At 32.1% G+C, this 13065-nt stretch overlaps 1 protein-coding gene across 1 annotated transcript; it reads left to right on the top strand.

The window, feature by feature from the left end:
* Nucleotides 1-8734: 8734 nt before the first annotated feature.
* LOC122300255 (adenosylhomocysteinase) lies at nt 8735-11380 on the top strand. The gene is made up of 2 exons (XM_043110767.1): nt 8735-9525; nt 10214-11380. The coding sequence occupies exons 1-2, from the start codon at nt 8815-8817 to the stop codon at nt 10958-10960; spliced, it is 1458 nt and encodes a 485-aa protein (XP_042966701.1). The 5' UTR covers nt 8735-8814; the 3' UTR covers nt 10961-11380.
* The last annotated feature ends 1685 nt before the right edge of the window (nt 11381-13065 follow it).

Genomic DNA, 13065 nt, shown 5'->3' with positions numbered 1-13065 from the left:
ATGATATTCTTTTAATTCAGATTTATGTTGATGATATAATATTCGGTGCTACTAATGAAAATATGTGTTAAGTTTTTGCTAAGACTATGCAGGAAGAATTTGAGATGAGGATGATGGGAGAACTTACATTCTTTCTCGGATTGCAAATTAAGCAAGCAAAAAGTGGAACATTCATCAATTAATCAAAATATATTACTGAAGAAGTTTGGGATGGAAGGTGCTAAGGAAATTGGAACACCAATGAGCCCATCAACTAAACTTGATAAAGATGAATCCGGTAAGCCAGTTGACTCGAAGATATATCGAGGTATGATTGGTAGCTTATTATATTTAACAGCCAGTAGACCAGAAATTATGTTTAGTGTGTGCTTGTGTGCACGTTTTCAATCATCTCCAAAAGGATGACATTTAATTGCAGTTAAGCGCATTCTTAGATATCTTAGTGGTACAATTAACCTAGGGTTATGGTACCCTAAGCACACATCTTTCGATCTAATCAGCTACACAGATGCAGATTATGCTGGTTGTAAAATAGATCGAAAAAGCACTAGTGGAACATGTCATTTCTTAGGTCATGCACTAGTTTCCTGGTTTAGTAAAAAATAAAATTCTGTTGCACTATCTACTGCTGAGGCAGAATATGTTGCTGCGGGTAGTTGTTGTGCTCAAGTTCTCTACATGAAGCAACAACTTGAAGATTTTAAACTTATGTATAATCACATTCCAATCAAATGTGATAATACAAGTGCTATAAATCTTTCAAAGAACCCAATACAACATTTTAGAACTAAGCATATTGAAATAAGATATCATTTTCTTCAAGATCATGTGCAGAAAGGCGATATAGTACTAGAATTCACAAACACACACGATCAGTTAGCAGATATTTTCACAAAACCTTTACCAGAAGATAAATTATGTATGATCAGAAGAGAAATAGGTATGATGCATGCTATGAATATCTCTTAAAAGATAGACCAGATTCAATAAAAATAAAGAGAGATTTTTTAGATACTTACATAAACTTGAGATTCTTAGCCTCATGTTTGAGACGCTCATTCTCTTCATACAATATCATATCATTTTTATCCATGGGAACTGGCAAGCGGAATGAAAAATCTAATAAAGATTTCAACTGTTTATACTTCTTCCGAATGATTCCTTCCCTTGTGTGAGACTCTTAAACAATTTGTTGAAGTACAACAATTTGTTCTTTGAGCTTTTCAACTTCATGATTTCTGGCTTGTAGCCGTTGGGAAAAAGCAATAATAGAGGAAGAGTAGCGAGTTCTCAGACTCACCAAGTCATAGATAGCATCAGAATCTGACTTATTAGTCAAATTATTATTTTCTTGCTGCAACATGGCACTAATGGTAGCTGCAGAAATGACAGGAGGTTGAGGTGCAGAATGCCTCATGGATGGATCTAGAGAAATGTTAGAAGAATGAGCCATTGAGAAAAGAATAGACGGCTTAAAATGAGAATGTTGAAGGAATGCAGATGAGTTATAGAGATGAGAAGAAAACTTGATGCGGATAGGATGAACTTCAGGACTGATTTTATAGAGATAGCATAAAGAATAAGACAAACTATTGTCTCTTCAAATCTTATTTAGTCAAAAGAAATACAAGATATGATGGATACACATTGTCAAAAGTTTTCTTACTAAGCCAGCGAGATTAACAGTAGATTGTCTCTATTTTTCTAGTAAACGATAAACCTCTACTGTTATCTGCCAATGTTGACCTTGTATCTGAACCCTTTCTCGTTCCAGCTCCTCTATTCGTGGTTGCAGATCATGAGCATATCAATCTGTAAATTTTTTCAACTCTTGGTTTTCTTACTTTAGCCTTTTATTCTCACTATCCTTATTAGCAAGCTTCTGTCGTAACTCATATATTTGCATGTTAAAATGATCAATCTTACTCACCCTCGCCATTAACCTCCGAGACATGATCGTAACAGAGGCAGCATATTCACTACTGAGCATTCTTGACTCTGCAATAATCTCAGAATCAGCCTTACTAGAAAAACGGTTCTCTGCTTCTATCATGGTATTGACGGCCTCAGGAGAGAAGATTGATGATTGATGCGTCAAGGGTTCCTGATTCAAGTCTGGAACATTAGTGGAAGAGAATTGCTTAGCCATTCTATCGTTGTGGAAAAACAGAACTCAAGTCAAGAAGCGATGTATTTTTTTTGGCATCTGATAGATGAAAATGATTATTTTTTTTATAGAAACTTAGAGCCTTCAATCCCGTTTGTCAACAACATCAGGCAATTGTTTAAATCTTCAGCCGCACTAAATTCATAGAGTTAGGCCTCGAGGCTTTGCAGCACTTGTCGGGTCACAGACGGCTTCTTTTTTCAACTATCTAAAGTGTCTATTAACGCACCGTTTTCTTCAGTCTATTTACTTGCTGCCGATCCTTTTTAATGATGCCAAAAGGGGGAGAAGTGTTAGACTAGAACATTAATATTGTTTGAATTGCTAAACTTGTTATATATGCTTGGAATTATATTCATACTTTTGCTTGAAAAACTAACGCACATTCTCAGGGGGAGCTTAAGTATTAATACAGGTTTCGTGTTCTATCAAGTATTTGTCATCATCAAAAAGGGGGAGATTGTTGAACCCAAGGTTTCAAGTTTTGTGTAATTATATATCTACACATGGATTTTGATGATAACAAATGAATTCAAAGAATAAAGGAGTTTCAAGCTCAAGTTGTATACACAATGAAGTCAAGCACATCAAGGAAACAAGCATGAGCAAGAAGGGAACAAGTTCACATTAAAGTTATAGAGTAATGTTGTAAATCTCTTCAAAATTCGAAATTAGAATTAATGCTCAAAATTAATATTTTATCATAAAGCATTAAAATACATTTTCCACATGTGCATGAATTTTTTTAAAAATTATATTTGAAAATTTTGAAAGATGATTGATTATCATCTTTTACATGTGCATGCCTTGATTAAAGGGTTGAACTTTGAAAATATTAAAGATGATTGATTGTCATCTTTTACATGTGCATGCCTTGATTAAAGGGTTGAACTTTGAAAATATTAAAGATGATTGATTGTCATCTTTTACATGTGCATGCCTTGATTAAAGGGTTGAACTTTGAAAATATTAAAAACGATTGATTGTCATCTTTCACATGTGCATGTTTTATTTGAATATTTTCAAAAGTGATTGATACTTTTTTTGACTTATACAAAAGGTAGATGATTTTGTTTGAAAAATTTGAAAAGTAAAGTGTGCTCCTTTTGTCATATGCAAAAAGTAAAAGATTAGGTTTGAGTATTTTGAAAAGTAAAATGTGCTCTTTTTGTCATATGCCAAAAGTAAAAGATTAGGTTTGAAATTTTTGAAAAATGAATGATATTGTCTTTGACAATTGAAAAAGAAGAACCTTTTATTTGAATTTTTTGAATAAGTGAATGATGTTGTTTTTGACATGTGAATCTTTTTAAATTTGAATATGAAGTCTCATATGCCTATAAATAGATCATTTGAGAGCTTCACATTTACAACATCAAGAGCATAGAACATTCATTCAAAGTTTTCATTCTCTCTTCTCTAAGCATTGAGCCTTAATCTTTGTTCATTTTGAGAGATATAATTTGTGCTGTATTGTTCTTATTTCACTCATTGAGGAGTGTTTTCTGATAACCTACCCACTATCAGCCTTGTATCAGAAAAATGGTGTGTATAACCCTTGTGCGTGTAGAAAGTGTTCTACACGGGGAATAGTTGAATCACCACGTGTAAGGTGATTGCAAGTGTAGAGGGTGTTCTACACGGATCCTTTGTAGCGATGTTGTTCAAAGGTGTAATAGGTTTCTATCTCTACCTGAAGGAGGTTGAATAGTGAATTTGGGAATCCTCAAGGGGTAGCTTGAGGCGAGGACGTAGGCAGTGGGGCCGAACCTCGTTAACATATTGAGTTTGCTTTTCTCTTATCCTTACTCTTTATATTTATTGTTATTTCATATTTTGTTTATATTTTATATTATATATTTGATTTATAATTGTTATTTTTTTAATACAACTCAATTCACCCCCCTCTTGTGTTAGTCATCTGGACAACAAATACATTAAACTATTATTAGTCAATTTAGTCTATATATTATAGTATAAATATATTATTTTATAATAATTAACCCACGGGACCATGCTAGTATATTATTGAGTTTAACTAACTATATAAGAATCTAACATATAGTTATATGAAATCTATATAATCAATACTTTAGTTATTATACATTAGTATTACATATTATTTTAAATTTATTATTTATATATTATTGTTTATCGATTAATTATATATTAGTATTATAATGTTACATGTTATTAAGCATTTTAATATTTATACATTATTATTATTATTATATTTATATGATTAATATATAGAAAAATACATATTTTTATAAAATGTATACAATATCGAAGTAGAGTCAGAGTTGGAGTCGGAGGTGAAGGTAGAATATCGGAATTGGAACGGAGCGGAGTCGGAGTCGAATCAACTCAACCTTTGCCTTTGACTCTAACTTTGACTTTCCATGGAGAAAAAACTACGACTCTAACTCTGACTTGTCGGAATCGGAGCGGAGTCGGGAGAGAGTCAGGGTTAGAGTTAGATTTTTAGATTTCTGCTTAACCCTACTTAGACGTTTCTCTTGATTGGTTTAATTAAGATTCGCTGATATGGAAAAACAACAATTTATTTATGCAATATGCCAGTGATGATTATATTAAAAAAATATTTTTTAAACCTTGCTATTATAACAATTATAGTTTTAACTTATATAAAATTGTAATATATTTCATAATAAATAATATATTTACACGCTAATTTATATAGAGTAAAACTCTACAAAAAAATATTTATCAGGCTCTTACCCTCTTTTAAGGGACTTTTATGCTTATATAAATAATGTTTGGTTATCACCTAAAGTGATTGGTTAATGGTACTCTTGTTCGGTTTTGCGATTGAGAAAATATCTAAAAATCGAGTTAGAATCTTAGAGCATTGTTACCGGAATAGCAGCATCGAAAAATAAAATAACCTTTTAACTGTTTGAAATAAAAATAGTTTGATTAGATTAGTCAATTTCAAATTCTTTAACTTTTAGCTACAGTAAATATAAAGTTATAATCAAATTTAATAGTTACTGTACAAGGAGCAAATCATTATTTAATTATTTTTTTGTAACTCTCCCTCTCTTCTAAATATTTTCAGAACGTTTGATAGAATAAAATATAGTTGGATTGGAAAATAGAGTACATATAATTAAAAAATATAATTTTTTAACCCACAATTTAATTAGAATATGATTACTAATTAATATATAATAGGTAGAATAGTAAAATATGATAAAATAAAATAAAATAATAAAAAAATAATTTTTTTAATTATTAATTACTCATTACAATATAATGAATAAATAATAATTCAATATAGAGATTTGATGTGAATAGTTAAAGTAAAATTTATCTTATATTATTTTATTATTATATAATGAAAAATAACTACTCCAATATAGAAACTAATATAAATAGAATATTTAAAATTTAAATTTATCTTACATTTATCAAAAATATTATTTACATATATATAATCTATTAACAATGTTCTTACTCCTCTTGGGCTCCATTCCAACTATGACTTTTAATTTTTTCAGTCCAAAGTCTGATTCAAAGGACAAGGTTATCCGTTATAGTCGAACCAGAGCATAAAGTTAGAGTTGGAAGTATTGTTGTACCGACGTCAATTCTGTTCCAATTTGACTTTGACTGAAAAATTTTAAAAAAAAAATTGTGACTCCAATATTGTATATATAATATAAAAATATGTATTTATTTATATATTTATCATATATATTAATATATTTATATAGCTATATCACTAGAATTTATATTGTTAAATTCAATAATATACTAGTATGGATTAATTATTATAAAATAATATATTTATAAAATAATATAAATAAACTAATAATATTTTAATATATATATATATATATGTAAACATTACAGTATTACTACCATATATAATCAAGTATAGAAATAAGTTAGACACTAATATTGAAATAAATTTATTATAATAAGTTAATAATACATAATACTAATTTACTAAAATATAATAACATATAATTAAACACTAAAAAGTCTAGTATATAAATAAGTTATAAATAAGTTAGACAGTAGTATAATAATATGTAATACTAATATATAATAACATGTAATTAAATACTATAGTATAGGTCTTATATAGAATTAAATTAGACACTGGTATTGAAATAGCTAATAAGTCTAGTATAATAAGTTAATAACACATAATACTAATTTACTAAAGTATAATACATGTAAATTTTTTTAAAGAAAATTGTCATCATTCACTTATAAGAGAAACTTACATCCATAATCGGATACATTCTGAGATGTTCTCATATCAAATATGACATCATAAACTAAAATAATGCATTTGAAACTCCACCAGTACACTATTTCGTTTTGTGATTAATATTGTCTTTACTATTGTTGAGCTTTCTCCAAATAAATGTCCAAGGGATAACACTCTCTGCATAAACAGAGACTCAACATCACCCTTCATAGAAAGAGATAACTCAATATTTACAAACAAATATTCGATAGACGAACTCTTTTTTTATTTTAATTAACAATAAAGAAACAAAAAAGGAACTAGTATAATATAATAATTTTAGTATAGAAATAAGTTATAAACAGGTTAGAAACTAATATAATATAATAACTTGTAATATTATATTATAATAACATATAATTAGACACTATAATATAAGTTTAATATAGAAATAAGTTAGACACGAATATATAAATAAATCTAATGTAATAAGTTAATTACATATAATATAATAATATAATAACAAGTAATTAGACATTAGAAATAATATGTAATATTATAATATAATAACGTTTAATTATATGCTATAATATAAGTCTAATATAAAAATAAATTAAATATTTATATAAAAATAAGTCATAAGTGAATGATTTAGTTTTAATTTTTACTTTTTAAACTAAAATTTAAAAGTTCACCAAACTCTTTTCTTTTTGTTTTTTTTTTATTTTTAAAAAGGATTAAATATGAAATAAAGAAAAATTTAAATCCAATTTCACTTAGACATGGAGTAAAAAATGAATCGAAGCCTACACAAGTTTTAAATCACTACGTCGGTGCTCACTAGTTTTGCATAAACAGAAAAGAGAAATGTTATTTATAATCGTAAATGTGTAAGTGTCACGTAATCACTTTGAAAATAATGAATAAATACGAAATTTATATAAAAATTAATTAATTTTTTAATAATAAACTTTTTTATTTTTTCAAAGCAACTGTATGAAACTTATAGACTTTATAATTTTACGTAACATTACTCTAAAAAAATAATGTATTAATGTTTGCTTAGAGAAAAAAGAAAAGAAAAACTAAGCTAGAAAAAACCGGACTGAGTGCAGGAAAGCACACGGCATCATTGTATATATTTAGAGCATTCATATCTAATTTCCTATAAAATTTATTATAATTTAGTTAAAAAGTACATTCCTTAAAATTTTTCCTTAAATTTTACTCATCTTTCAAAAACCTCCTATATCTCATTCCCTATCATTTCTTTATTCTATTAAAATAATATTTCTTTATTACTTTTTTTTTCTCACTTCTATTTATAAACTTAACTACTCAATATTTTTTCTTATGTTTTGAACTATTACTCTAGTGAAAGTTTTAAACAAAAATTTAAATTATTTTTTTTTTGTGGATATGCTAATATTTTTAAAATTTATTTTTTATATTTTTTGTAAATAATTAAATTATTTTTAAAATTATTATTTAAAATTATAATAAATATGAGTATGAGAAAAAATGTAGATGATTGAAAAAATATTTATTTTATATATTAGAATAAAATATTGATAAAAAATAAGTTAGGGGTTGAATAGTAAGTCTCCATATTTGCGGACTCACTGTTCATCCCCTAAGACTCTGATTGGTAACCAAAACCTAAAACATCTCATCTCATCTCAACTCATCATTACAACTTTTTTAAATCCCCATACAAAATATAATAAACAATTTAACTTTTTCAAATCTCAATACAAAATTAATATTAAAAAATTATATTATAACAATATTTTATTTATTACTATTTAGGAAAAAATCTTTTTCCTAAATTAGGAATTCGAATGTGGGGAATATTTTAATCAAAATCTTATAATAAATCTCAAATTATAGAGAATTCGATACTCTAGGTACTATTTGGCCACACAAAATTTTTATCTCAAATATAAAATTTTCATCTCATCATTATAACTTGCTCAAATCTCTATACAAAATATAATAAACAATTTAACTTTTTTTTTCTAATTTTTTAAATTCTAAAATAATAATAATATTAAAATATTTAATTTTAAAACTTAAAATTTTCATTTGAGAATTCTCAGTGGCCAAGCAGAATCGAGACTCTAAGACACCCAAACACAGCCTTAGGAAACAACCAATGAAAACATAACCTGCTTACGTCTAGTATCTTTGTCCATCTGGTTGAACCCAGACGGCTTTCCCTCATGATGTTCCGTATCGCAAGCAAAAACGTTTCGTTGTCATTTACCAAATCCACCAACCCAATAGAGAGATCGGGACCGTCAATCCTAGAGATCTAACCTATTTATACCAACTCTTGCTTCTCCCATTCCTCGCTTCGTTCACTCATCACTCTCCCCCCAGTCTGAAAATCTCTCCACCTTTCCGTTTCTATTCTCAGAAGATGGCTTTGGTGGTGGAGAAAACCACGGCTGGCCGTGAGTACAAGGTCAAGGACATGTCTCAGGCAGACTTCGGCCGACTCGAGATCGAGCTCGCCGAGGTCGAGATGCCTGGTCTCATGGCCTGCCGATCCGAGTTCGGTCCCTCCCAGCCATTCAAGGGAGCCAGGATCACCGGTTCCCTCCACATGACCATCCAGACAGCCGTCCTCATCGAGACCCTCACCGCCCTCGGTGCCGAGGTCCGCTGGTGCTCCTGCAACATCTTCTCCACCCAGGACCACGCCGCGGCCGCCATTGCTCGCGACTCTGCTGCGGTTTTCGCCTGGAAGGGCGAGACCCTTCAGGAGTACTGGTGGTGCACCGAGCGCGCCCTCGACTGGGGCCCCGGCGGCGGCCCCGACCTTATCGTCGATGACGGTGGTGACGCCACCCTCCTGATCCACGAGGGTGTCAAGGCCGAGGAGATCTACGAGAAGACCGGGACACTCCCTGATCCTGCCTCAACCGACAACGCCGAGTTCCAGATTGTGCTCACCATTATCAGAGATGGGCTCAAGACCGATCCCAAGAGGTACCACAAGATGAAGGAAAGACTGGTAGGCGTGTCGGAGGAGACCACAACCGGGGTTAAGAGGCTCTACCAGATGCAGGCAAATGGTACTTTGCTGTTCCCCGCTATTAACGTTAACGACTCTGTTACCAAGAGCAAGGTAAAATTTTACTTGTTTTGCCACTGCTTGTACTTGTAGATCTGTGTGATTTTGTTTGGATCTCGATAGTGTTCCCTTCCCCTCCTCTAGTGATAGGGATTCTGCTTCAGATCTGTTAGGTTTTCATTCATAATTTGCTTTTCATTCATTTAAGCTGATTTATGTATAGATGTTACTGATCTTATTGGTTTTGAACCTAATCTGAAGTATGAAGGCTCTTTTTTTCTATGTTTACTTTACTCTGTTGTCCTTGCTCAACGACACACATTCATTTTTATTAGTGGGTGCCTCGTAAAACTGTGGTCAAGAAATGCTTGTGTAATTTCGAATCTTTACTTTATTATTTTTTTGTTCTCTGCAATAAGAAAAAGTGATAATAAAATCATGTGCTTATTCTAGTGGATCATTTGAATATTGTTTCATAGGATTTCGAATCTAAGATCCAATGTTTTCGTTGCTTTGCTTCATGTCTTTGTCGGAATCGAGCCTTTGTCGATTTTCTAAGATTGCAAAATACTTGTTGGACGGATTCACTGTTCCTTTTTCAACAACTTCTCAACTAACAAACAGATCTTTGTTTGTACCTACCATATCAAAGTCGAGTTTTTGTTTTCAAATTTGAAACTTTTTAACTAACAGATTTCTCTCTCGTTTGATCTAATAGTGGCTGTGATCTTGGTTTAAACAGTTCGATAACTTGTACGGTTGCCGACACTCTCTCCCCGATGGCTTGATGAGAGCTACTGATGTTATGATTGCTGGCAAGGTTGCTGTGGTCTGTGGATATGGTGATGTTGGGAAGGGCTGTGCTTCTGCCTTGAAGCAAGCTGGTGCCCGTGTGATTGTGACTGAGATTGATCCAATTTGTGCTCTTCAGGCCCTCATGGAAGGCATTCCTGTCCTGACCCTTGAGGATGTTGTCTCAGAGGCTGACATCTTCGTTACCACCACTGGTAACAAGGACATCATCATGGTGAGTGACATGAAGAAGATGAAGAACAATGCCATTGTCTGTAACATTGGCCACTTTGACAATGAGATTGACATGCTTGGGCTTGAGAACTACCCGGGCGTGAAGCGCATCACCATCAAGCCTCAAACAGACAGGTGGGTATTCCCCGAGACCAACTCGGGCGTCATTGTTTTGGCCGAGGGTCGGCTCATGAACTTGGGTTGTGCCACAGGGCACCCTAGTTTTGTGATGTCCTGTTCCTTCACAAACCAGGTGATTGCACAACTGGAGTTGTGGAAGGAGAAGACAAGTGGAAAGTACGAGAAGAAGGTATATGTGTTGCCTAAGCACCTTGATGAGAAGGTTGCTGCGCTTCACCTTGGCAAGCTTGGGGCTAAGCTCACCAAGCTTAGCAAGGACCAGGCGGATTACATTAGCGTGCCCATCGAGGGTCCTTACAAGCCTGTTCACTACAGGTATTGAGAGATTCAAGAAAGTGAGAGATTGAGAGGCATATATAATATTTGGATATTTGGACGGCTTTGATTGTTTGTGGTAGGATGTTAGGGTTGATTTTTGTAGGGTTTGTGATTGGTGGTGGAATGCAATGGGATTATTGGAGGGAAGAAATTGATGGGTCTTCTTTTGAACGAAGACGAGGTTCGGTGTGAATGAATAAATATGGATGGGATCGAGTGGGAGGAGTATTGTAACGGCTGCACTTATGAGTTTTGCTGCATTTCTTATCATTTTGTTATTATAAAAAGGGTGAAAAGAGTTACCACTATTTTTCCTAGGAATATTGTCTTGCTTTGTGTCTTTCTTGTATCATATTTTCTCAATATTTTTCTATTTCGGTATGAGAAATTTTGGAATATAAAATAAATAGTTATTTTGTTTCAATTCTCTTACCAAAATGGCCTTACATTTTACGGATTGCATGTCGTTTTCCTATACTTTCTTTATGAAGCGGGCGACGAGCCCCCAATTCTATCTCCTTATCTAAATATGGAAGAACAAACACTTATGGCTCCTCGTGTGCTCATGTCTATATTTCATCACATTATAGTTATTTGTGTCAATTGTGAGTATATTATGATAATTAAACTGATAAAACAATTAAACGTGTAGTTAGCACGTTGGTGTTAGATGTCGGACTTTGCTTTCGTAACTAGTCACGTAAGTCTCATTTGAAGTCTGTTGATTGCACTTTGTCAATCTAGAGGATTCTATATCCAATTTAAACACTCCAATGTGGATAAGAGTTCTACTAGGATAATTTTTCATCATAACACTTGGAATTGTGATAAAGTAAAGACTCAAGTATGACTTAGGCATAACTCAAGACATACTTATGTAATAGATGATATGTCATTCGTAGCATATAACATATAAAATATGTAATAGATGACATCATTTGTGGCATTTGATAGTGATTGCATTCATGTATTAGATAAATGTGTAACAAATTATTATGTAATAGTAATAGGTGACATGGGATTGTATAGCTGATAAATGTATAATAGATAATTGATGACATGACATAGTATATTATAACAGCTACAATAAGCCTGAATGACATAAATATAAACAATCTGAAATTTGTCCTTCTAAAACCCCTCCCATCTGAAATTCTAAAATTGTTTTCTTCTAAAATTCGTTCTCTCATCTTTTGAAACCCCTTCTAAATCTCAAACCAGAAGCAAATTCCGTCCAAGCAAATCTTAGTTGCCACAACCCCTTCTAAATCCAACCGTCACCAAGTAAAGCAAAAAGAGTCTAGTTGCAGAGCAGAGAGTATGGTTTAATAGCTTCATGATAAATCTTCAAGTAATATGGTAACAATCATGTTGATATACATTGGAAATGAACAAGCTATCGGGAGCCCAAAAAACCTAGAAAAATATACCCACAATCTTGCTGAGAAGCTTTGCTAGAAAAATAGACCCTTCTTTGTCCTCCACATTCTCAACCGAAAGCCCCCATGGAGATGGAGATGGAATTACAAATAAGACAAGGAAAAAGAGACGTTGTGCTTTGGAGGAATTCTTCTCATCAATCCCGTGGTCACCTCTGCTTTTCTCTCTCGTTGTCCTTAAGATTTTGCACAACTATTGGGAGAAGAAGATGATCAAATGATAAAAAAGAAAAGAAAATGGAATGGACCGCACCTAGTTTTGATTAGTTGGGGATAGAGAGGAGGAGGCAGGCGATTTCAGTCGCAAGAGAAAACTCGGTTTGGTTGGCAGGTGATTTTGAAGGAGAAAGAGAAAACTCAGTTTGGCCATTCGCTTTGTTCGCTTTGTTTTTTGTTTTAATTTTAAATCACTTAAACCAGTCTGGTAGCTAGGTCTACTATCTACAACGAGCAGAAAGAAAGAGGGGTCACAATAAAGTGGCTCTGTAGAAAGAGGGTTCAGACAAAAAGGAAGATGCTTGATGTTCGGATGATATTTCTCGACAACTGTATTCGAAACTTTTTTTTTAAATTAAGAAAGTATTATTTAATAATATTGTGATTCTTATAAAAAAATTAAAAATCTACGGATATAAAAATATGTTTGAAAAAAAATTAGAAAAAAAAAAGC

The sequence above is a fragment of the Carya illinoinensis genome, chromosome 2 (assembly GCF_018687715.1).
Source record: "Carya illinoinensis cultivar Pawnee chromosome 2, C.illinoinensisPawnee_v1, whole genome shotgun sequence".
Taxonomy (NCBI): domain Eukaryota; kingdom Viridiplantae; phylum Streptophyta; class Magnoliopsida; order Fagales; family Juglandaceae; genus Carya; species Carya illinoinensis.
The sequence above is the reverse complement of the archived record's forward strand: the minus strand, read 5'-3'. Positions and strand labels throughout refer to the sequence as shown.